The sequence below is a fragment of the Garra rufa genome, chromosome 24 (assembly GCF_049309525.1).
Source record: "Garra rufa chromosome 24, GarRuf1.0, whole genome shotgun sequence".
Classification (NCBI taxonomy): Eukaryota; Metazoa; Chordata; class Actinopteri; order Cypriniformes; family Cyprinidae; genus Garra; species Garra rufa.
Window position 1 is genome coordinate 27,077,246 of NC_133384.1, and position 27,119 is coordinate 27,104,364.

Below are 27,119 nucleotides of genomic sequence, written 5' to 3' on the forward strand. Positions count from 1 at the left end.
TGACCCATACGCAGTCATGGCAGACGTGGAGCAAATGTTCCACAACTTTCTAGTCAGAGAGGACCACCGCAACTACCTTCGCTTCTTGTGGTTCAAAAACCATGATCTGGATGGAGAAGTGCAGGAATTCAGGATGAGAGTACATGTATTTGGGAACTGCCCCTCCCCTTCAGTGGCTATCTATGGACTTAAACGGTCAGCGATGGAGGGAGAAAGAGAATACGGCAGTGATGCAAGAGAGTTCATTGAGCGTCACTTTTATGTAGATGATGGACTGAAATCATTCTCTTCCGCAGATGAGGCCATTGACATTCTCTGTAGAGCTCAGAAAATGCTGGCTCAGTGTAATATACGCCTGCACAAAATCTCGTCCAACTGTCCTGTCATCACAAGTGCTTTCCCAAGTGAGGACCTTGCAACGGACATGCAGGGCCTTGACCTCGGGCAGACTACCCCACCCATGCAGCACAGCTTAGGCTTGGGCTGGGATCTGTCCACAGACCTGTTCAAGTTTCAGGTAACAGTCAATGAAAAGCCCTTCACTAAACGAGGAGTGCTGTCAGTCATTAATAGTGTGTACGACCCGCTCGGCTTTGCTGTCCCAGTCATTGTAGAAGGCAGGGCCATACTGAGAGGCATTTCCACTGACATTTGTGAATGGGACACCGAACTGCCTAAAGACAAATTACAACAGTGGCAACAATGGAAAGACTCCCTCAAATATCTACAACAACTTGAAATCCCCAGAATGTACACCTCAATACCACTATCTGCAGCTCTAACTAAGGAGATCCATGTTTTTTGTGATGCCTCCACTAAGGCAGTGGGCGCTGTTGCTTACCTCAAACTCACGGATAGAGATGGACATAGCGAAGTGGGTTTCCTTCTCGGCAAAGCACGGCTTTCCCCAAAACCAGACATCACCATACCTAGGCTTGAACTTTGCGCAGCAGTCCTGGCTGTGGAGGTGGCCGAGTTAGTCCTGGAGGAGCTGGACATCGCTGTCGAACAGGTGAACTTCTACACAGACTCCAAAGTAGTGCTCGGTTACATCTTTAACAAGAAGAGACGCTTTCATGTTTATGTGCATAACCGAGTGGAACGTATTAGGCGCTTCACACAAGCTCACCAATGGCATTACGTGCCCACTCATTTAAATCCTGCTGATCATGCCACACGAGCACTACCCGCTGAGCAGCTCTCTAACTCCACATGGATCAGTGGACCCGCTTTCCTTTCCAATTCAGGAGAAAGCCAAGCACAGGCAGAGTTGTTTGATCTTGTAGACCCAGAGACTGACAATGAACTGCGACCTGAGGTCACTACTTGTGCCACCACTCTCTCAGAGAATAGACTCAGTAGTGTCAGATTTGAGAGGTTTTCGAGTTGGAATGTACTACTTAAAGCTATATCCAAACTCCAACACATTGCCCAGTCATTTAAGCCGAACATAGAGGGCTCCTGTCATGGCTGGCACAGCTGTAATGAACATTTAGCTGAAAAACAACTCAACCAAGCCAAGAACACTATCATCCACACTGTTCAGAGAGAAGTTTACGCAGAGGACATGAGACAAGTTGAAAAAGGTGTGCCCCTAAAAAACTCAAGCCCACTTAGCAAACTGAGCCCTATTGTCGACACAAATGGAATCCTCAGAGTGGGTGGGAGACTAAAACGTGCACAGTTGACATCGGACGAAACAAATCCCATACTCATCCCTGGAAAGCACCACCTTGCCCAGCTCATTATAGAACACTTCCATAGGAAAGTATGCCACCAGGGCAGACATTTTACTGAAGGGGCAGTCAGGACTGCAGGCTTTTGGATTGTGGGAGGTAAAAGAGCAATAAGCAAAGTGATATTCAACTGCGTCACATGCCGTAAACTAAGGGGGAGACAACAGGAACAGATCATGGCTGAGCTACCTGAAGACAGGTTGTCCACGGAACCTCCTTTTACATATGTAGGCCTTGATGTGTTCGGCCCCTGGCCTGTCACAGTCAGAAAAACGCGTGGTGGACAATCGGATGCTAAGCGATGGGGAGTCATATTCTCATGTATGAGCACACGCGCCATTCACATTGAGATTATAGAATCGATGGACACGTCGTCGTTCATCAATGCCCTGCGTCGTTTCTTCGCCATCAGGGGCGCAGTCAAACTTCTTAGATCCGATTGTGGGACAAATTTTGTGAGCGCCTGCAAAGAATTGCAAATAGACAAACAGGGCTGTCACAACAGTAAACTTCACAGCTTTCTCGAAGACTCTGGCTGCAAATGGCATTTTAACCCCCCACATGCATCACATATGGGTGGCTCCTGGGAGCGCATGATTGGGGTCACACGCAAAATCCTCGATGCAATGCTCCTAGAACATAGAAATGCAAAACTTACCCATGAGATATTAGTGACATTCATGGCTGAAGTCACTGCAATAGTAAATGCTCGTCCGCTCACGGCAGTTTCTACAGACCCAGAAAATCCAGCCATTCTTACCCCTGCCATGCTACTCACACAAAAGGTTGCAACCCCACCAGTCCCACCAGGTCAGTTTGAGAGCAGGGATCTTTTCAGAGCGCAATGGAGGCGCGTGCAATACCTTGCAAATGTTTTCTGGAGCCGATGGCAAAGGGAATACATCTCAGGACTTCAGAACCGCCGCAAATGGAAAACAGTAAAACCAAATTTGCAAACAGGAGATGTAGTTCTGCTAAAGGAGGCACTTGAACATAGGAACAACTGGCCACTTGGTCTCATCACCAAAATCTTCCCAAGTGAGGATGGACTTGTCAGGAAAATAGAGGTTAAGATTTTCCGCAAGGGGGAACTCAGATGCTACACAAGACCTATAAGTGAGGTTGTGTTACTGGTGTCTAAAGACAGTACTTAGAGTCAGGTACTTTGTTTCATTGTAATTTATCTGTAGTTGCATGCTAGTTATGGATGACATTCTACAGATGTCAGGCGGGGAGTATTCTGTCCCTCTATGTTCTATAGTATTATATTAGTTCGCCGGTGCATTTCTTTATTTTTCCACTTGGGGTCAGTATCTCCTTTAGTGTTTCTTTTATGTTCTTCTTCATGGATTATAACGCAGGTTTCTACTCGGCACTCTGTTGTGATGTGCGGACACAGCAGTTAAAAGTTTGTTACACGCTGTGTGAGAAAATGTCCGGAGGTCAGGTGTTGACATGCTTCACTCTTCTCAGTCCCCTTATCTTTGGGAAGCTTTGACATGCCATAATCTGTAAGTTATTAGCTGCTAATTTTGTTTTTCTAAATGTTTAGTTATTTTTCTGGTACTTAAGAGGTCATTTTAACTCTTTCAAGCAAAAAGGTTGTTTATGATCTAAGCCAAGCTAATGTTGCTAGCTTCTGTTTAGTATGTGGTCCTACAATATCTTATAAGTCAATGTGAGCACTGTTTTTACTCAACTTAGGTCGTCAGGTTGTACAAAGTACAAGTACCTTTTGTTTTACTGTGTAGCTTTGATTAAGGCTTGCTGAGTTCATGTTCTACTAAATCTAGAGGAAAAGAGTCGACCTGTTATATTCTTACTGATATGTTGAATAGTATTTTGAATTGCATGTGAATCTGTGCTCTGAAACTGCAATTATCTGCAGTATATTCTGCAACCACATGGTGGCAAACTGAATCATTTAAAGGTGTAATGTTGTGATTCTTATATCTAGAAATCTGATCACTTCCAGTATTTAAATTCACAGCTATGAATCTTGGTTTGTTAAATAATGTATTTTTATTGGAATTTGCTTGTATGTTCACAGTTTTACAATCAAAAAGAGAGGTCTTCAGTAAAGACACTAAGAAGAAAACTGTGTCCTGTTATTCCTGGAACCACCTTCTCTTACTGTTTAGCTCACTGCATAGGCTGAGTAGCCACACACTCAACCGAGGGCAGAAGACTATAGTACTCCAAATGTTCTGCCAGGTCAGAATGATTAGTACAGCACAAATTATGACAATAATTGATCATTTTCAGCAGCAAATCAGGGAATTTTGCAAGTTCCATTTAGTTCAGTGGTATTGTTTACGTTCAGTGCTGCCAATATTGCCGATTGAGGACATGTCATGAAAACACTTTATATGTCAAAAAAAACAAACAAAAAAAAAAAAACACATATTTGGTGACCAAAAACCCATTAGTCCGGTCGAAAAAATTAACTTTAGAGATGAGAACCTTGCTAGATATATGTGACCCTGGAGCACAAAACCAGTCTTAAGTCGCTGGGGTATATTTGTAGCAATAGCTAAAAATACATTGTATGGGTCAAAATTATTGATTTTTCTTTTATGTCAAAAATCATTAGGAAATTAAGTAAAGATCATGTTTCATGAAGATTTTTTGTAAAATTCCTACTGTAAACCTATCAAAATGTAATTTTTGATTAGTAATATGCATTGCTAAGAACTTAATTAGGGCCCGAGCACTACAGTGCGAGGACCCTATTGGAATTGCTCCGTTTATTAGGGCCCGAGCCCAAAAGGGCGAAGGCCCTATTGTTCTTCTAAGGATTCTTATTTGTTTTTTTTTTTTTTTTTTTTTTTTTTTTTTTTCAACCGTTGGGGCACTTTTGGGGGCCTTAACATACTCAAAAACTCTTGAAAATTTGCACACACGTCGGAATCTGCCGTCGTCCGGACGCCACAGAGGCTGGGACCCGGGCGTGGTTCAGGGCCTCTACAGCGCCCCCTGGAACACAGTTTGAAAACTTGATGTACTGCGCACACATACTTGCGCGTATTGATATGAAACTCGGTACACATATAGAACTCATCGAGCTGAACAACTTTTGTACTCTATGTCATGGGCTCCACGCAACAGGAAGTGAGATATTTAGGGCTGTTTAAAAATCGCATGCTCTGGAATTTAACGTACTCCTCCCAGGAATTCCATGGGATTGTCACCAAACTCGGTCAGCATGATCTCAAGACATTGGGGACGCTAAATTGCGAGGAGATTTTTGATATCTCGAACGGTTTGGCCGTGGCAAGGCGACAAAGTTATGGCGAGAAATGAGAAACAGGAAGTGTCTAATAACTGTTGCACACATTGCCTGATTCTGATGAAACTTCACCAGTTTGTTCCTTGTATGATGCCGATTCCATAAATGTGACTATTATGAGTCAAAGTTATAGCGCCACCAACTGGCAGCAGGAAACGTGTCATTTTCAAAATGCTTTGAAATCAGCCTCTTAATTTTAATCGATTTTCTTTAAACTTCATCAAAATCATGTCAAAACACGGCCAATAAGAATATGTAAAGGGGTCGATGATAAATCAAATGCTGTTGCCATGGCAACGTGTCAAACTTTAAAATTACATTCCTGTCTTTTCGAGGCAGATAACATGCTTAGAATTTCATGAAACTCAACACACACATCAATATTAATGATAGTTAGACACTGGCAAAAGGTCATAAATGGGCGTGGAGCAGGCACTCTGTAGCGCCATCTTTTGACAAAAGTTGGGGGGTTAGTTTTTCCTACAGTCACCAAACTCTGTACATATATTAATCTCATCAATCTGGACAACTTTCTAAATCAAACTCATTAGCTAAGACCAACAGAAAGCCGGCTATTTTGATTTGAAGGTGGATTTTTTGAAAAATCAGGTAGTAAACAAATTCACACTACTCCTAAGAACAACCAGCTGTTCACACCAAACTTTTTTAACATGAAGAGAAGATTCTGAAGATGTTAAATTGCGAGTGGATTTTGGATATCTCGAACGGTGTTGACGTGGTGATTTTTTAAAGATGTAGTAAAAAACATAACCCTAATTTTTTATATCTTTAAAGTGCAGCATCCAAACTCTTTAAAACTTTTTTCACACAGAGATCTAATCATTCTGAGCAAGTGCTGGAAATATAAATTTTATACAAGCTTCAATGAATTAAAGAAAATTAAAAAAATAACTCAGAAACCTGCTGTCACTCTGGTGAATGTCTCTACAGTATGTGTGTGCGTTCAGTCAGGCACAGAGAAGCTCATTATTGCAGGGGGGAGGGGTGAGAGGCAGAGAGGGTGACAGAGTAGAGAGCCATCCTACAGACCATCTTTGAACAAAAAATGCATGTACTGTATGTAGTGTAATTACATAAATATGTCTGATCTTTGAGAGTCTGATATTTTGAGAAAATATAAAGGGTCACTAAGTCTTTCATTGTTGGTATTTTGCAGTTGTTTTTTATTTATTTTTTACTTAACTGTACCATGAACTTGTCCTATTCAGTCACATAGCAAAAGATTTAAAAAAATACAACTTTTTAGCATGATCAATTTATCTTCATTGATAGACAATATTTACATAGTGTTATTTATTGAATATAAAATAATAATAATAAAAAATTAAGACAAACTTTGACAACAAAACAAACGTTACTGTTATCTCTTCAAAACATCTGAAAACCATAATTTTAAGATCAGTTATATGTATATATGTATCACCCCGTTAAAATACTCAACTTGATTTTTAAAGATATTTTGAAAGAATGAAGCGTTTATAGAGCACTTTATTGTGTATTGCTGTACACCCACATGAACTGTGTTCATGTTCATGTTAATTCACAGTACATAAACTATATATGAATACTTTTTTAGCTTAATATTAATTAACATTAATAAATGCTATTTATTTATTGGTCGTGTTAACTAATATAGTTAATTTTAACAAATGAAACTGGATGGCAACATTTTATATTTTGTGTGTATGTGTCTGTGTGTTGATTTTAAAGTCTAACCCTTTCAATTCTGTAAACTTTAAATCCAAACTAGCAGAGGGTTACTGTGAATGCATGTGCCAACTGGGCACCGTCTTCCTTATTGATTCTTAGTTATGTAGCGCTTAAGAGTGCTGTCTTGTAACAGGAGGAGTCACCAGCAAAGCAATATCCACACAAAACTTGTACAGATAGGTAACAATGACATTTAAGCAGAAGTGGTGGACGTAAAGCAAGCAATAATAACATTTTATTATCATCATGAATCATGTTCTTATCATCATCATCAGAATATAGGGAAAATTTTGCATATTGGTTCACAGTTGGCATTATCTGAAGTCCTTGCATTGATTGCATTTAATTAAATCAACATTATATTTGGTCAGTCTGATCTTGAGGCCTTAGAGATGTTAAATTGTGAAGATCTTGAGTTTTCATTGAGTTGTTATAACTTAGCCATAAAATGTCTGATCTGCCACAAAATTCACAGGTTTGGTAAGAGTCCTGGCCTGAAGACACCTAAAGACCAATATTCAGATATTATCATAGCGCCACCTGTTGGCAGCAGGATATATCTTATCTTTCACTAACTCAAACATACCAAGGTCGATCTGCACCAAACTTCATATGTTTGATAATAGTGCTGGCCTGAACACATCTACATGCCAATAATCAGTTATAGGCATAGCGCCACCATCTGGCAGCGGCAAGTTTGGCACATTTAAATGACTTATGACATATTTTTCTATATTTACTGTTTTAAAAGCATACTGCCCACCGTTTGCTGATTTCCTGAAGCCACCGGTCGGCGGTGAGCCCGGGTGCGAGGGCCCGTTCATCGCTGCTCGCAGCTTTAATTATTATTCTTCTTCTTCTTCTCCAAAATGAAAAGTCTTTTTGAGGGCCTAAACATGCCCGAAAACTCACGAAACTTTGCACACGCATCAGACCTGGCGAAAATTTACATCTGATATGGTTTTCAGAAGTGGGTGTGCCAAAATGGCTCGATAGCGCCACCTATAAAATTTCAACGGAGTGCGCCTCGAGCTGCGTTTCACGTACATGTACGAAACTCGGTACACATATGTAACACACCAGTTCCTACAAAAAAGTCTCCTGGTGCAACATCCAAAACCCAACAGGAAGTCCGTTATATTGAATTTCCTGTACGATTTTTGTGCAGTTTTTGCCATTTTCAGGCCTCGTACTTTAACGAACTCCTCCTACAGTTTTTATCCGATCATCTTCAAATTTGCTGAGTGTCATCATAAGGCTTTTGCGATGTTAAATTGCGAAGCTTTAGAGTTTTCGTCGAAGGGCGTGTCCGTGGCAGCCGGACAAACTTTGATGTTTCGCCATGAAAAAGGAAGTTGCTGTAACTCAGGCATACGATGTCCGATCTGCCTCAAACTTCACATGTTTGATAATAGTCCGGTCCTGAACACAGGTCAATGCCCATATTCAGTTATAGTCATAGCGCCACCTGCTGACAACAGGAAGTGACATGTTTAACACTATTACGGACTCCTAGCAACATTTTGAAAAGCGTTAACAAGTCTTAAATAGGCTAGCAACATGCTACAAACATGCTAAAACATGCTAGCAACACTTAGCTACGAGCTAAAGCATGCTATTAATACAAATACAAAAGGAAATTGCTGTAACTCATGTATATAATGTTGAATCTGACCCAAACTTAATATTCAACATGCTACAAAAATAATAAAGCATGCTAGCAACACTTAGCTAATATGCTAAAGCATGCTAATAATACAATGAAACAGGAAGTTACTGTAACTCAGGCATACAATGTCCAATCAGCCCCAAACTTAACATGTTTAATAAAAGTCCTGGCCTAAACACACGCCCATGCCCATATTCAGTTATAGTCATAGCGCCTCCAGCTGGTAACAGGAAGCCACATGTTTAATACTGTTGTGGATGCCTAGCAACATTTAAAAAATATCAACAACTGTTCAAAACGGTAGCAACATGCTAGAAACATGCTATAACATGTTAGCAACATTTAGCTAAGTGCAAAAGCATACTCTTAATGCAGTGAAACAGGAAGTTACTGTAACTCAGGCATGCAATGTCCAATCAGCCCCAAACTTCACATGTTTGATAACAGTCCTGACCTGAAGATATCTAAATGCCAATATTCAGTTATAGTCATAGCGCCACCTACTGTCAACAGGAAGTGACATGTTTAACACTGTGACACACTATTAGCAACACACTAAAAAAGCCATTGAGTGCTAAACTAATTTAAAACGTACTCAAACATGCTAGCAACACTTACTTAGTGCTAAAGCATGTTGTTAAAGACATAAAACAGGAAGTTACTGTAACTCAGGCATGCAATGTCCAATCAGCCCCAAACTTCACATGTTTGATAAGACTCCTGGCCTGAAGATATATACATGCCCATATTCAGTTATAGTCACAGCGCCACCTGCTGACAACAGGAAGTGACGTTTAATGGTGTTACGGACTCCTAGCAACATATTAAAAAGCGTTAGCAAGTTTTAAATAGGCTAGCATCATGCTAGAATCATGTTAAAACATGCTAGCAACACTTAGCTAAGAGCTAAAGCATGATATTAATACAAAGAAAAATAAGTGTAACTCATGCATACAATGTCCAATCTGACCCAAGCTTAATATGTTTGATAAGAGTCCTGGTCTGAACACAAGCCCATGCCCATATTCAGTTATAGTCATAGTGCCACCTGCTGGCAACAGGAAGTCACATGTTAAATACAGTTGTGGAAGCCCAGCAACATTTTAAAAATATCAACAAGTGTTAAATAGGGTAGCAATATGCTAGAAACATGTTAGCAACATTTAGCTAAGTGCTAAAGCATACTCTTAATGCAATGAAACAGGAAGTTACTGTAACTCAGGCATGCAATGTCCAATCAGCCCCAAACTTAATATGTTTGATAAGAGTCCTGGCCTGAATACATTTACATGCCAATATTTAGTTATAGTCATAGCGCCACCAGCTGGCAACAGCAAATTACTTGTTTTACACTAACTTAAGCATGCAATATACAATTTGCACCAGACTTGACATGTTTGCCAATAGTCCTGGCCTGAAGACATCTCAAAGCCAATATTTCGTAATAGCGCCACCTGTTGGCAGCAGGATATGTCATGACTTACACTCAAGCATGCCATGTTCAATCTTCACCAAACTTCATATGTTTGATAAAAGCGCTGGCCTGAAGACATCTGCATGCCAATATTCAGTTATAGGCATAGCTATAGGCATAGCGCCACCAGCTGGCAGCAGGAAGATTGGCACATATCAATGACTTTGACATATTCCTCCTACATTTACTGTGTTAATAGCATAGTGCCCACCATTCGCCACCGATCGGCGGTGAGCCCGAGTGCGAGGGCCCTACCATCGCTGCTTGCAGCTTTAATTTGACTTGATTTTCTCAGTATTTTGATTTTTTGCACCCTTAGATTTCAGATTTTCAAATAGATGTATCTCGGTCAAATATTGTCCTATTCTAACAAATCATACATCAGTAGAAAGCTTATTTATTGAGCTTTCATATGATGTATATATCTCAGTTTTGTAAAATTTAACCTTATGACTGGTTTTGTGGTCCAGGGTCACATATGCACCATATATATTTTTTTCACGGTTGTTTAATAAGTTTGAATAAATCCGTCGGATATTTATTACAGTCACTATTCAAATGTTTATATTTAAAATAAACAAGAGTAGAAATACAATGAATTCTCTCTTAAATCTATATATCTATCTAATCTATATATCCAAACTGAATGCCGACAGTAACTATCACTTTTTACACAATTTACAGCTAGGAAAGTCTTCTATTATACGCACTCAAGCACGCCTACTTTTGACGCCACGCACACACGCGTGACGCCCCCTTCATCCAGTTTGCTCTGTCCATACTCCAGAGAGTGCAGTTCACGCCAGTGTGGGATCATCCTTCAAACAGGCGCACTGTTTCCTTTCCAGCTCAGCTCAGCTCAGTTCAGTTCTCCAGCACAGCCACCGGCTCAACAGCCCAAGTTTACGCACAGGGATGCGGGCGCGTAAAGCCGCCTGAAAATGGCTCTCTTTAGGATTTACTCTTTCCTTGCTCCTTTTCATATATTGGTGTTGTGTCAAGCCTTGAGGAATTATCCGGATAATGAAGGTAAGGCATACAATCGCTGTCATGTTTGTGCGCTTTGGATGTTCTTGGATTTCGTTGGACTTGGGTAGTGAATCATAAGTGAGTCAAAGCAAATTCATGTATGTTCGTTTCTCTCCCGGGGCTATCGCATTAAAATTGGATGATTTAAAGATAGGATGCCTTGGAGTTAGAAAACATTAACATGCAGCCGTTAAAATGCAGAATTCTCATTTGAGTAACAAAAAAAAAAAAAAAATGTTAGCGTAACAACGTTTGACGAATGATCCAATAATTTGACTAAACACTGCTGAGTTGAAATGATTACAAACAAGGATGTGTCCATGACCAAATATGATCTAATGCTGCTCAACTTTGTTTTTGTAAATACTCTGAGCGGTTGACACAGATGTAAATGGATATACACAAATAATGTTTAATAGTAAACTGTCAGTACTTTAAAGACAACTCAGACTAAAACAAGCTGTATTTATATGTTGGAATTTGATGGGTGTTTAGCATTGAAAGGGATGGTTTGGACGGGCAATGCCTTGAGCAATGACAAATGGATGTGAGACACTCATTTGCTTAATTAAACAATTAATTAGCAGAGATCAGAGAGAGCTGCTCCCATAGAGACTTGGTATTCTAACCCATCCAGACCTATATATCAAATACTTGACTCTTGCGATCTAACTTCTTTGAAACTGCTATGACACAAGTTGCTTTGTGAGCGAGGAAAGTAGGTTTCTTGAATTTACAAGTGAGCCAGGGATATTTATAGACCTTTGTGTTTTAAAATGCTGTGTTGTCATCTGAAATATTAGGATATAACAGGTAGCATTTTCAGACTATATATTAAAAAATGCAGGGATGTCAGTTTACCACGCAGTCCACACTGACTTATTTCACTCCGAGGCTTCAAAAGTCAGACAATAAATTAACCTCACTGGATTAAAACGGGTTTACTTCTCATTGTTATGAGATTAGGATTAAGCCACCCATTGTGCTGTTGTCAGAAGGAAGGTTCAATGGTGGATTTAATACACATTTAGGTGGAATCTATCAGATAGGATTTTGTGCATGATGTCTTTGGCTGACTGGAAGCTTTGGGAAATTAAAATACACTTTGTTGGGCATTGACAGTGGGAGTCAAATCTAAATCTGGGGTGTTTTGTGGTGTTTCATCTATATATTCATTATCACATCTCAATAATCATTATGTTCAAACATATCTTCCATCTTCGCATAGAGTTGTCATTGTGTTGGTGTAAATTGCGGTTGTTATAAAGGTGCGCACTTCCTCTAACCGCCAGCTGGTGGTATCCCTGAGGTGATTTTTACAATATGGTTCTATGAATGTTTGTGTTGTGAGCAGATCTACATCTGTGTTCGTGTCGACGAACTGTTCATTAACTTCTTGCTCTGGAGTTTTTGTCTTGCAAGCATTTTCTTTATTAAGGATGGTAGCCATGTCCCATATCGACATATGCTTGATATCTGTCTTCTGGCAAAGCTAAAACACATCAGCACATATTTAATGTTAATGACTACATTGGTTTTCCATTCAGGGTCCAAATGACTGACTTCCTCAGCACATTTTCTGTTTTTGGACGGCATTACTGCAGTGCTTGGATATTTAGACCCCTCTGGAGATAATAAAGACCAAAGATGTTTTAGAAACATTTCTTAAATTACTAAAACTTTATTCACACATGCTCAAACTTGAACTATGTAGTGAAAAACTGATAACAGTGGTTTTTGACTAGCTGGATAAAAAGCAAATATAGGTCACTAACTATTTAAGAAAATAATAATAATTATTTATTTTATAGTATAAAGTATAGATGCTAGCCAAATTAGACAGACAAATAACATCTGAATTATTCGCAACAGCAAGAAACCATCAAAATAAATACACTTGGAATCCAAATGTGTTCATATTTAACATGTTCAATACATTAATTTTAAACAATTTTGTTGCATTGTTGGGCCATTGTAAAATCTGGATCTCCAAACCAGTTGAGAACCTCTCATCTAGGGTTGTTTAACTATAAATTAAAAGCATAGGTACCTGTGACAACCTTTTGCACTATATAAAGATCTTTTCATTTTTTAATAAGTGCCTTCTGTTGCCCTCTTGTTTTTCTAGTTAGCGCTAGGGTCCCCCTCATTAGCTCGTCCTTTGTGCACGTTCTTACTGCATTTAGTGACGGTTTCTCGTCTGCTTTTGTTTCCCTCCCCGGCACTCTGGCAGGGAAATTAGCATGAGAAAACACACTTTTTATGTTCAATTCAGCCGTGCTTGGAGGCTCTGTTTTGCTCTCGTTCTTTCACTCTCCCTCTCACCATCTCTTAGCTACTGACTTGGAGAGAAGCTTGAATTTGCATCTCTCTTGTTTGCAGGTTGTCTGAGGAAGTCTGTTGATTAGTCTAACCTGTGGCCTTCTCTTTTTTTTTTTTGATAGTATTGGTTATTTTTCCCCCTTCTCGTTGGTAGAAAGAAGGTTTTATACATGATACTTCAAGTGCTCGACTGGTATTTGCTTTGCTTAAGATACATTTACAAATCTTAATTAGTCGTGACAATGCTGCTGTTCTATACCTGCCATGCAGGGCATATTACTGAGCATTTCGCTCACATATTAGGTTGGAAACTTGGAGCTAGCATCACAAAATTAAATTTTGCATGGTCATATGACTTTTAATGGACCGGTCTGATGTCCAACAGATGTATTTTGCTGATATAAAGCTTAGTGACAAGGACTATTGATTCCATCTCAGGCTCATTGGAATTGCGTGTCTGTGGGGACATTTCTGCAAAATAATGTTACACTGCTTCTTTGAACATTTCACTAAAAACACGTTCAGCTTTATTTGAAACAGATGAACGTAAATCTGGCAACATTTTGTTGCATTAGTTGTTGTATGTATGCTGTGTCATGGCTAGGGCTTGACCGATTATTGGCCTGGCCGATTATCGGTGCCGATATTAAGCATTTTATGGTTATCGGTCATTTTCAAAACTGATTTGCCGATAAAATAATTTTAAAGCATTTACAAAAGTTTTTGTCAGAGCTCTTGTTATTCTTAATTTTGACATTAGTTTTCATTTTTACACCAGACATGTATGTCGGTTCAAAATATCGGTTATCGGTTTGCTTGATTAAAAATCGATAATCACATCAGCCCTGAAAAACACACTTTGGACGTGGCAGAAAAAAGGGCTACCTAAGTGACGCTAAAAGGTTAATGCTAATGTGAGAAAAGCACATTTGCTGAAGCAGCCATGCCTTTTTAGCTTGCTTTTACAAGATTTCGAGCTCTATTATTGTAACTTGTGTTTTATCGGACTGTAGCACTACATTGCAAGTGCAGTGCTATATACCAGGTGAGCGTCTGAGCAAGTTTACATCAGAAAAGCCATGCATATGGAGCTATATATGTGACCCTGGATCACAAAACCAGTCTGGAGTAGCACAGGTATATCTGTAGCAATAGCCAAAAATACATTGTATGAGTCAAAATGATCTGTTTTTCTTTTATGACAAAAATCATTAGGATATTAAGTAAAGAACGTGTTCCGTGAAGATATTTTGTAAATTTCCTACCGTAAATATATAAAAACTTAATTTTTGATTAATAATATGCATTGCTAAGAACTTCATTTGGACAACTTTAAAGCTGATTTTCTCAATATTTAGATTTTTTGCACCTTCAGATTCCAGATTGATTTTCAAATAGTTGTTTCTCGGCCAAATATTGTCCTATCCTAATAAACCATACATCAATGGAAAGCTTCCCTTGTAATTATCAGTTGAATTGAATATGAATAAACATAGTGCAGTTTAATTGTCTCCAGTGTTAATTTCATCCGGAAACTGTGGTGAATGGTACAGTAGAGTTGTGCAGTAGAGACACGTATGAGTCTAGGTTGATTGATTCACTTGAGTGAGAAAACTCAAATTCCCAGAGTTGAGTTTATATATATATAACTATGAGTCAAAACCATTAACATGAGAGCTATTACTTTTTCTGTCTCCTGCTTCTCTGAATGGCACACCTTAGACCTTATCGCCCCTGGCTGCATCCAGACTCCTGCGGATCAGACAGCTCATGTGGTAGAACGAGTCTTGATGCCTGTGGCATTTCAGAATTGAGGCACATGAGTGCTTTGGATCGTGGCCGGAAAGCTGGGTGTGCGTTCCATTGGGTTATACACCATGTGAATTTCCTGAATGAGACGATTCATTGTTGCACTGTTTACCTTTTCTTGAGCATATCAGTGTCGTAATACATCTCGCTGTGTTCATCGCTAAACTGGTGGAAAGTAGAAATGTAATCTTAATGTAATCTTCCTTGGCTTGTTGAAGGGATAGTTTTGTGGAAAATCCCTTCAGTGTTTACTCTGTCTTATGTCATTTTCCTTTTTGGAACATAAAAGATATTTTAAAGACCATTGGCTTTCATTGTATGGACAAACAAACACTAAGACATTTATCAAATTCTCTAGAATGTTCAAGTTTGATCGCATTTGCACCTTTCCCTTGTCAATCAGAGGAGAAGGATTAACTAACATCCCACTTTCCATCAAGGGTCAAAGGCCATTGTGTTTTATCATCCGCTCATTTGTCTAAAGGCTTTGCATTTTTGCATTTAGGACCTTTCGGTTCTGGTAAAGTAATGAGACTTGATTAAAACAGATCCCTTGTGTGCTCACGTGCACAAGACCCTTTTAGCCGACAACAGCTTTGATCTGTACTTATTGTGCGCCCTCACCTTCATTAACATGCTCTCTGCTCTCTGTACCCAATACTCGGCCTTAATGTTTTCTAATGTCTGAGACGGTGTGAATTCTGTTGTGCGTATCTCATTAACAGCACTACGCTTATCACTGATGGTCTGCTCTCCTGGGGATTTGAAGCTCATGCGCTACGATTCCTGGGAGGTTTTATTGGATTGGCCCCCTGCATTTTGTTAATGCAAGGTTTAATTGCTTAGAGACTAATTCCGAATTTGAAAACGGCTGTTTCATGCGTATTACGACAAGCTTTTTTTCTTTGATTGAAGTTAAATAAGTATGTTAAAATTTATTAAAATTGCTTTATGAAATTTGGGATTTGAGCCGAACCCAAAAATGAAAATTCTGTCATTATTTACTCACCGTCATGTCGTTCCAAACCCGTAAGACCTTACAAAATAAGATATTTTTGATGAAATCCAAGAGCTTTCTGACCCTGCATAGACATAGCAATGTAACTGACATGTTCAAGGCCCAGAAAGGTAGTTAGGACATCGATAAAATAGTCCATTTGACGTCAGTGGTTCAACCGTAATGTTATGAAGCAACGTGACATACTTTTTATTCAACAATTTTACTTTTGAAGATGAATGAAGGTTTTATGGGGTTGGAACAACATGAGGATGAGTAATTAATGACAGATTTTTGAGTGAACTATCCCATATAAATTTTGCTTTAAATTTTCGCAATGTATTTTAATATAAAATTGTACGGTAGGAAAATTCTCTGTTTCATCTCCAGCGAGCATCTTACTCATCAGCTGTGTTCTGAGAAACAAATCCCTTTAATCAGCCTTAATTATAAAGGGTCGTTATGAACCCGCAAGCTCAAAGGTGATGTCATCCTCTTCTGGTGCGGCCCAGTTTAATCCCTCTAATTATGACTTGGGCTGTTGTGTTGTTGTAACCTGTTTCATGCCCTCTTGGGATTTCATGTCCAGCATGGGTGCAGTTTTATCGCTGTTGTGCATCTCGGCACACACATCCAGACTCATCGATGCGGCAGGTGTGGTCCGAGCCGTGTCTGTGCTTTTAATGAGGCATCCCAAGAGTGTCTTCCCTGCTGTCTTCCACTAACAAACACACGGGTCACCATTTCATGCCATGTCTGGCAGCAGCCTGTTTACACCTCTCATCATTAAACAGACCTTGGCATGGCCAGTCAGTCGTGCCTGACACACATTACGCACATTATTAGGTTGGGAAATGGCCCTTGTGTTCATTGTAATTCACAAGCTGATGTGCTTACTGTCTATTAAAGGGTTAGTTCATCCAAAAAATGAACATTTTGGCATTAATTACGCCCTCTAATGTCGTTCCGATACAGTAAGAGCATTGTTCATCTTCGGAACACAAATTAAGATATTTTTGGTGAAATCCAAGAGCTTTCAGACCCTCCATAGGCAGCAACACAACTGAAATGTTCTCAGAAATGAAGCAAGGTCATATGTGAAATAGTCGATGTGACGTGGGATTCAACCATAATAATGTAACTGTACATATATATTTCCTTCCTTTTTACTTGACAGTTCCTACTTCTAATCTTCCTTCATTGAGTGGGAGGAGCACATCTCAGGAAAGCCTGTTTGGCAATATGATGCTGTAGTTCTGTGGTATTTGTCTGAGTGATAACAGTGATTGTGTGGTGATTTCTGTTTTGGTTGAGTCTTATCTGTCTCATGCTGTGGTCTAGAGCTTGGCAGGGTTCCTGTGGCTCCAGTGTGAAGAGCATGATTTGTAGATTATGACATTCTGTCAGCAAAATTGTCATTTCAACCAGGAAATGTACAAAAAGAACATTTAAGAATGAAAACAAAATTAAAATAAAAGTCTAGGATGAAATCCTTTATTTTAATGATAAATAGTCAAAACTATGGTAGAAATAATGTCAGGAAACCTCAGTTATGGTTTGAAATATGACCAGAAGTAAATAAGTCAAAAAGAGAGAACTGTGTACTTAATTCATCTTATTGCATAATGTGATTTGTAAGTTTTATTTTATTTTATTTTAGAATCATTCTGTGTCAAATCAACCAAATTTCAGACCATCAACCTCCCTGGCTCAAATTTTGATTTTGCTGATATTTTTTCTGTATAAAGACATGTATAGTAATTAAAGCCAAAATATTAAATGTCATGGATTGATGTTTATTGAGCAATCCACTATTTTCTAAAGGGGGGTCAAAATGGCCATTCAGAGACAAATTACAGGGGGCTAAAAATGACTTCAGAAAGATGGCAGGATCATAATGTTACATGGAGATTTATAGTTCTATTAGTAAAATCTGTTGACTTTAGCAATCTTTGTTGCGTTATTTTTCAGTGGTTACCATTCAAATATAGGGAAACAACATGTTTCAAGTTTTTACTCCAAAGTTTGCATGCCTGTAACTCAAGAAGTTTTTAAGATTATCTGAATGTCCTTTTAGATATTGGGTCTTAACAAACTTTCCTTTTGGACTCTTTATTTTTAAGGCCCTACATGGTTCGGGTCCAGAAATATTGGAATTTCAATATGGCTCCAGGGGTAAATTGTTAAATTGTACACATTTTCAATGGTTAAAAACACAATGTGGGTCAATTTACAAAGATATGATGACATATCTTGTTTCCTTCTGTCAAAACAACTGCATTAAACCTGTCTGAGTGCTATAAATATGTGACCCTGGACCACAAAACCAGTCTTAAGTCGCTGGGGTATATTTGTAGCAATAGCCAAAAATACATGGTATGGGTCAAAATTATAGATTTTTCTTTTATGCCAAAAATCATTAGGAAATTAAGTAAAGATCATGTTCCATGATCATGTTCCAATTTTTTTGTAAAATTCCTACTATAAATATATCAAAATGTAATTTTTGATTAGTAATATGCATTGTTAAGAACTTAATTTGGAGAACTTTAAAGGTGATTTTCTCAGTATTTTGATTTTTTTGCACCCTCAGATTCCAGATTTTCAAACAGATGTATCTCGGTCAAATATTGTCCTATCATAACAAACCATACATCAATAGAAAGCTTATTTATTGAGCTTTCATATGATGTATACATCTCAGTTTTGTAAAATTTAACCTTATGACTGCTTTTGTGGTCCAGGGTCACATATTATTTTTGCAAAGTTTGCATGTCTATAACTCAAGTAGTTTTAAAGATATTGTTCATATGGTTTTAGATTCTAGTTCTTAATAAACTTTTCTTTTAAAATCTTAATTTTTAAGACCCTGCATCGTTCAGTCCCAGAGATATGGGCATCTCAATGATGCTCCATTTTCAAATTGTTGAATATTAAAGCAATTTATTTAATTTAATTTTTATTTGATTATTTTACGTTTTATATTTGTTGTTGTAATTAATATTTCCCATTGAAGACAAACTGAATGCTGCCTAATATTCTACATGGTTTTATTTTCTTCTAAAGTCCCAGTTTGTCATTTTCAAGTGTGGAAAGAATTGAAATCATAAAGAACACCAGGCTAATTTTTGCCTTTTTCTTGAGGAAATCTTATTAAACCCAAAATGTATTGAAAAGTAAGGCTATAAATAGGCTATATATCAATATCCATATCAATATAAATATATAATGGATTTTTAATAAAAAAAAAGGCACGTCTTATTTGTTGATAGTGAGAAAACTTATATTTATGATAGCTGATGGCAGCATAAAAGCAAAAGAACTTGTCGTGTTTGGACCTAGTTGTGTGCGGATATGCATAAATATGTCTGCTCAGAAAATAGCAGAACATCTTCATTCATACGTGTTAAACAGGTTTGTCATTGGACATTAGGAGATCACTCATGGGTGTCAAGCTGTAACTGGATGGCTGTTCTTTTGGGCATTGAGTCAGATGAGTGTGATGGTTGTGCCGGACAGGCTGGATCTCTGTGGCAGGTCTCATCAGTCTGTTGAGGCAGAATAGAGGCTCTTTTACCACCTCCCAGTAGAGCAGACCTCTGACTCCCCACCAGCAGTGACTGACAGGAACTGCTCACTGCATTTCAAATACACCCCACCTCTTCTGTCAAGACGACTCTATGATACCAATCTCTTACAATAGATATACTTTCCGTGCTTTGAGTGGCTGCTGTGGAAACTGACATATCAGTCTTTGCAGGCTCTGTGTTTTGTGCTTCAGTAACCCGAGAGTCATTTTCTTCTAACCATACAAGCATTTTTACAAATGTGGGACTGAAAGATGAAGTGTATAATTTTTTGTTGATGCTTGATATATATCTTCACGTGTGTCGATATACTGCCATTCACAGTGCCTCTCCCTCGGTCTCATGGGATATTAAAGTGTCCATCAGATCTATACTTCAGAATCTTGTCAGAAATAGTAGGTCAATCCAGGTATTTTTCGCCTATGTTTTTTTTTTTTGAATGCTAAGAATTTGGACATATGACTCTTTTCATCTACAGTTTTTCGACAGCTTTTTCGAGAATGTTGTCGTTTATGTTTTCGCTACCTTTCTGGGCCCTTCGAAGTGAAAGTTGCTTAGACTGTCAAGTTGAGGGACAGAAACCTCTCAGACTTAATTTAAAATATCTTCAATTGTGTTCCAAGGATGAATGAAAGTCTTAGTGGATTGGAACAACCTGAGGGTAAGGAAATAATGACAGAATTTCATTTTTGGGTGAACTATCCCTTTAAGAATCCTGATCAGTCTGACATAGCAACAGACTCAACCAATAGTGTGAGTTTGGGGCGGAGCCATGTATTTGTCTGACCAATGACAGAGGAGGGAGTGTAAGGGAAACCTGTTTGTAAACAATTATGATTTTTACAATTGTTTGGTGAGGAAAAGACAAACTTTGCACTTAAATAGATGATAAACTAGTAAGAATACAATATTTTATGCTTGTAAATGAAATAGATTTGAAACATTTTAATGCCCAGTAGTTCTGAATCCTGCCCGAATATACATTCGGTTCCAGATATTTTGGATTTCAATATGACTCCAGGGTCATTCAATGTTCAAAAACCCAATGTGGGTCAATTTGCAGAAATATGATGCTTTTCTTTTAAAGAGGATGGTCTGAAGAAGACATAATGTCGAAGCTGGAAATGATCTTGTTTCCTTCTGTCAAAGCAACTGCATTAAACCTGTCTGAGTGCCATAAATATTCTTTTTTCCAAAGTTTGCGTGCATGTAACTCAAGAAGTATTAAAGATATCGGCATATGATTTTAGATTCTTGTTCTTAATAAACTTTTCTTTTGGAATCTTCATTTTCAAGGGCCATTTTTAAGTCAATTTTAAACATTTTAATGCCCAATAGTCCTGAATCCTGCCACAATCTACATTTTCAGAGTTAAGAATAGCATCCTCAGAGATTGATTTACCTCTTAAGTAAAGGATACTTGAGAAGTACCTGACAGTGGCTACGCATGAGCAAGAGTGACCCCATTGTCCTTTTCGGTTCCCTGAGGACATATATCCAGCTGCTTATCTATCTTTTCCGTCTCTCTTTTTTGTCCTACCCTTCTCCATTTTCCATTTTTAAGTTTTTGCTCCCCTGTTTACATTGGAGGTGACTGCTGACCACTGCACTCTTCCCAGTGTTAATGGTTAATCTCATCTATTGGCCTGAGGTGCTGAGATCTCTCAGCCATCTCAAGGGATTTCAGCATTTGCCACATCCACAGTTGCATGGCTGAGAGCTAATGATGAAGAAAAGCTCCCACCCTCTTCTCTATCTAACCAGCTGTTTTCATAAACATGTATCTGCCTGGTCCTGTTCAAGACTGTAACCCTATTTGGGATAATGGGGGCTCAAATATAATTGGCTGGTGAAAAAGCCATTCCATTCAACCACTAGTGGAGGGTATGCTTCACCCACAGTGTGTATCATGGTCGTGACCCTGTTCTCGTAATAGTAGTTGCGTTTGCATTACAGATTCACGCAAAATGTTATAAATCTCAAGAAAAAACTATTGAGAAATAACAGCATTTCCATTAACTGATTATGCAAAAAATTTAATTTTTTCTTATATAAGGGATTATTCAAACAATAAAGTCCCTTATACTTGTGAGTGGCCACGTATGAGGTCGGTCTTGGAGGTAATAGTTTGTTAAAGAATGTTCATGTGACATTTACGTGCACCAAATGAGCTGTAAATGCGGAAAAAATAAAAAACTGTTTCCATTGCAGCTTTGCGATATATTCCCCTTTTAGAATGCCTGAAGCATAAAAACCTTTTTGCAAAACTGATGTGTATTTTCAATTCGCAATTTAAATTTGTGCTGTTTAAAAGCGTAAAAGAAACACAGCTACTGACAGTAAATCTCCGTGGCATAATAGTAAATGCTTTGGTACCAAAATGGATTGAAGTTACGAAAATTTTCATTTTATTGCATGGTTCTGTCATGTCTTCTAGTGAGCTTGCTTATATCCTTCCTTAAGGAACGTCAGCTTTGTGAAACACCCCCTTCTCTCTTTCTTTGACAGGTAGATAAAAGGGATCTTTCACCTTTTTGATGACAAAGAATTGAAAGACTTTCTGTGTTTGAACTAGGAATTTGGAGAGGGATATAGACTCCTTAAACATTTGGGTTTCTGTGACATTTGGTTGCGTAAGCTTGTCAGAATGCTAAGGTTAGTTAGATAATAATAACAGATCGTTTTTGTTGAAACTGCAAAAATGACTTTGCCATGTGTGCCATTATATTTGTAGCAGAAGTGTTTAAAATTAGTGAATTGTGTGAAATCTATGAATATATCTTTTTAAAATTGTATGTAAAATTATACTTTTAAATGTTAAATTATACAATTTAAACTTAGAAATCAATTTTTTATTTTGGTGCCAAGGAAAAACCAGAGCTGGTTTCCCAATTGAGCAAGTAAACAATCTAGCCTGGGTTTCCTACTGCTGAGATCTGATTATGTTCATGCTGGTTTATTCTGGTTAGTCCCTGTTTGGTACTTATCTTGCTAAAAAAACCCAACACAGCAGTTATGTTTGCTTGTAAAACATTGCCAGTTAAGTTGGTTGCACCTGATCTTGCAGGTGCAACTGGTTGACCAAGTGGTCTTGCTGGTTAAAATAGCAAGACATTTTCTTTTGTTTAGAAAGCCAACTTGGACTGCCTTGGTGATTTAAAAGTTTGAGCATATTAGTTGTTTGTGATTTAAGCAGGCTGGTTTTCAAAACACAACACATTAGTTTTTTCATCAGGGACTGTATAGTAGTTGTTTAAAAATTGCTTGCTGAGCCAGAACTGATGTCTCAGGTGGAACAAATTTTGCCTTGCTGTGAGTTAAATGTTACCCGCTGTTTGTATTAATGGTCTGTGCAAGGCCTGCGGCTGTATTCATTTGTTTGTTTTATTAAATGTGTCTTTGAAAGGCCGAGCAGAATTATTTCCAGATCGTTTGGACTGATATATTGGCCTGTCTGGTTTTACCCCTTCATCAGAAAACAGCCACGCGAGCACCAGCAGTTAATGGCATCGTAATCTGTATTCGGTTAGGAAGCAATATCCTGCTTTGCCTCTACATATGGTTTTCTCTTCGAGTGTCAAGTCATCAAATTTACCCAATTGCTCTGTATACGACCCATAAAACCAAACATAATCCATGTTTCCACATCAACCAACCATCAAAGCGCGATTTAAAAATGCGCACTGTTTGCATGTCACACAAACCCATTGGCAGTCAGTTTTAATTAGAATTTGGATCCAGATGGTCTTTGATTTTCCCATTTTCCTTCTTCCTTTTTTTTTTTGAAATAGTCACAAAAGGGCACGCACGTGTGCCAGGAGAGGGAGAGGTTGATATTCAGCGTGAAAGAGGAGGAACATCTGAGGTTTGGATGTGATTAAGAATTAATCACCCTGGTTGCCAGGGATGTAATTGGTTTGGAACGGAGCTCAAAGTGGGAAGTTCAGGGCTCCGACCATTGGGAGATTGAAAGACTGTTAAAAATAGCACCAACAACCTCTGAAAATATTGATGTGAGAACAGATTTCAAAAAGACTGCGTGAGGAGCTGTGAATTGCATGTTTTGTAATGGTCACGGCTGAATATCCAACCCCATCTGGCCTGAGGTTTAGGTTGATGAAATAAATCCACTGTATGTAATGTACCATCTAAATAAAACTGGAATGAATAACCTTGAATGCAAAGTGTTGATTAGGCTGTTACAAGTGATTCTGACATTTCTAGAGCTCCTTTGTCTATGTTTTATTCAGACTTTAGCCTTGAATGATTCATGCTTTACATGACATCATGCTGTGTAAAAACCCCATTGTTGTTTATGAAAAATGTGAACGAACGATAAAAATGTGATGTTCTCTGCTAAGTATACTAGCACTGTGACTTTGATTAACTCTGTACCTCTGTCATTTTCATTCTTTTACAGTTACTCTGCTCGACTCTATGTCCGCCCCAGGTGATCTGGGTTGGGAAGCGTATCCACCAGAGGGGGTAAGTACCTGTGAAAGTCTGCACAGCACAGCCGAAATAGATCAATCATCCAAAAAAAACAATGATTAAGAGCTCTGTGCTTGTGAAAGTTGCCCTGGGCCTTTCTCACAGTAGCTTGCCAAAGATTTTAGCAAAAGTCATTTCAATATAGAAGCCACTGTCACAGGTTTTGGGATAAGTGCAAATTCCTTCCTTACAAAAAGCTTTTTAAAGTTTCAACGAATTTACAGAATGGCGGTTCAAACTTTAAGGCTTTAAGGCTTTGTCAAATTTTACTTTGTCAAATCAAAATTTGTCAGTTAGTCAGTTATCCTTTCATTTTACTTTCTGTGCATTTTAATTCAAATTAAGGAACTGAATTTGATTTGAAAAGGCATTTAAAATTCAAAAGCATTTGCCGCACATTTGTAACATCCTATGGTTATCCCTTGTGGGTTTGAACCTAAAACCTTTTAATTACTTCATCCCCAACCAGTGCTCTTATACCCCAGATTTAAAGTGTACAGCTTGATCTTTCTGACCCTCAAAAATGCACTCGGCTCCCCTCTGTGAACATACAGGCTGTGCTTCTGAGTTTCCTGTGGGGGGTCGTAGGAAAGTCTCATTTCGAACAACCTTGCCAACCCGCTGAGTAACGATTCTCTGTCTCCTCTGTGGGAGTTGGTTCTCATCCCACGCTTTCGTTTCATTCATTCAAATCCATTTTCACAAGATGATGATGGATTGTAATAGTGGCCTTGGCACAAGCAGTCACGCTCAGATTCATGAGTGCCTGTAAAAAGAAATATCACATTTTTTTGTGTGGTGCTTGTAAAGCACCATTCAAGGTTTGGCATGTCCAGCAGTATGCATACTACACTTTTGAAATAAAAGATTTGAAAGATTTACGTTGCTACTTTTTGTACCATTATTTGTAACCCACAAACTTGCTGACGTCAATGCCAAACCAGCAACCCAAGTTATTTTTCATGGTTTTTGCCTTTAGGTTTTAACAATTGAAGTTTCCAGTGCACAATTATACAATTTTCTCAGCATCAACAATGAGTTGATTTATGCGTGAACAAAACAACTGAGACTATTCAGTTCATAACTTTGAGCTGATTGCCTGTCAGATGTACTTTCCTCTTGGTGACAGTTAAATGAAGCCTTTTCTCGTAATGTGCCCATCATGCGTCTGTCACAATCTTTTAGAAACCACTGTAAGAGTTTAGAAAGTTCAGAAACTAAGTGCAAAGAACAATTACTAAAGCATTTAAGGATGTGTGTCTCTTTGTACTGATCGACTTTTTGTCTATTTGTCAGTGGGAGGAGATCAGTGTTATGGACGAGAGGAACATTCCTATGAGGACGTACCAGGTGTGCAATGTAATGGAAGCCAATCAGAATAACTGGTTGCGCACTGGACTGATTCAGCGAGAAGGTGCTCAGCGTGTCTACGTGGAGATCAAATTCACTCTGCGAGACTGCAACAGCCTTCCAGGAGTCCCTGGAACCTGTAAGGAGACATTTAATGTGTACTACCACGAATCCAACAATGCCGTCGCCGCACCTTTGCGCCACATTCGAGAGAGCCAGTATGTCAAGATCGACACTATAGCGGCTGACGAGAGCTTTACGCAGACGGACGTTGGGGATCGTGTTATGAAGTTGAATACGGAAGTGCGAGACATCAGCGGTCTCAGTAAGAGGGGCTTGTACCTGGCATTTCAAGACCTGGGGGCTTGCATTGCTCTGGTGTCGCTGAGAGTCTTTTATAAACGCTGTCCTCTGGCGGTGCTCAATCTGGCCCGGTTCCCGGACACGGTGACGGGTGGCGATTCAGCGCTGGTGGAAGTGCGCGGCACTTGTGTCGAGGATGCGGAAGAGCTCGAGGCACCACGGATGTTTTGCAGTGCTGATGGAGGTTGGCTGGTGCCTATCGGCCGCTGTGTCTGCCGGCCAGGCTTCGAGGAGGTAGATGGACACTGCCAACGTAAGTATTATTGCTTTTACGGTCTCAAATGATTGCCTTGGAAAATATCAACATTTTTGTGGCTAACTGCGTAAATGTGCACTTGGTCTGAAATGATTCTCTTTGAAATTAATATTGTGACCACAATAGTGGTTTTACATAGCAAACGTGTCCAAATTCAGAGCTTTATTATAGGTTCTTTCTGCTTGTGTTAGCATTACGCTATTGGTTGCGTAATAGAAACTTGAGGTTATGCAGTTAGAAGCTGCAGCAAATGTGGTTGAAGGTTTTGTCTTGATTTATGATTGGATGGAAGAGATTAGGATGGATTATTATCACCATATTCTATAGTTGAACAATAGATAAGGATGGGTAGGTAAGTGGATGAATGGGGTTGGGTAGGTAAATGGGTAGATAGATATAGTTAAGCTATAAATGTAGGAGTGGAGATAAAAATACATGGGTAGGTTGCTATGATGAAGGAGTGGATAAATGTAGAAATGGAGATAAGATGGCTTGAGGGCTAGATGGATTGATGGCTGGATAGATGGATAGATAGATGGACAGATGGGGAGATCGTAGATGGGTTGGTGGCTAGATAGATGAATAAATGGCTAGTTAGATGGTTATGTGGAGAGATGGGTAGGTAAGTGGATGAATGGATGAGTAGTTGGGTAGGTAGATAGTTGATGAAGGAGTGGATAAATGTAGAAGTGAAGATAAGATAGATGGGTGGGTGGCTAGAGAGCTGGATGGATGGAAAAATAGGTGGATAGATGGAGAGGTAGATGATAGATGGGGAGATCATAGATGGGTAGGTAGCTAGATAGATGAATAAATGGCTAGATGGGTATGTGGAGAGATGGCTAGGTGGATAGATGGGTAGGTAAGTGGAAGAATGGATGAGTAGTTGGGTAGGTAGGTGGTAGATAGATATAGTTAGCTATAAATGTGGGAGTGGAGATAAGATAGATGGGTAAGTGTATAGATGGGTAGGTTAGTGGATGAGTAGTTGGGTAGGTAGATGGGTAGATAGATAT

The 27,119-nt window shown here is 38.9% G+C and overlaps 1 protein-coding gene across 2 annotated transcripts in view; it reads left to right on the forward strand.

Moving 5' to 3' along the window:
• The first annotated feature begins 10,840 nt into the window (after positions 1-10,840).
• Positions 10,841-27,119, forward strand: part of ek1 (eph-like kinase 1) — a 76,155-nt gene continuing 59,876 nt past the window's right edge. For both annotated transcript variants that reach the window (XM_073831049.1, XM_073831050.1), the window contains exons 1-3: positions 10,841-10,928; positions 24,064-24,128; positions 25,431-26,100. In XM_073831049.1, the coding sequence (XP_073687150.1) occupies positions 10,841-10,928; positions 24,064-24,128; positions 25,431-26,100 (823 nt within the window). The remainder of the gene's footprint in view (positions 10,929-24,063; positions 24,129-25,430; positions 26,101-27,119) is intronic.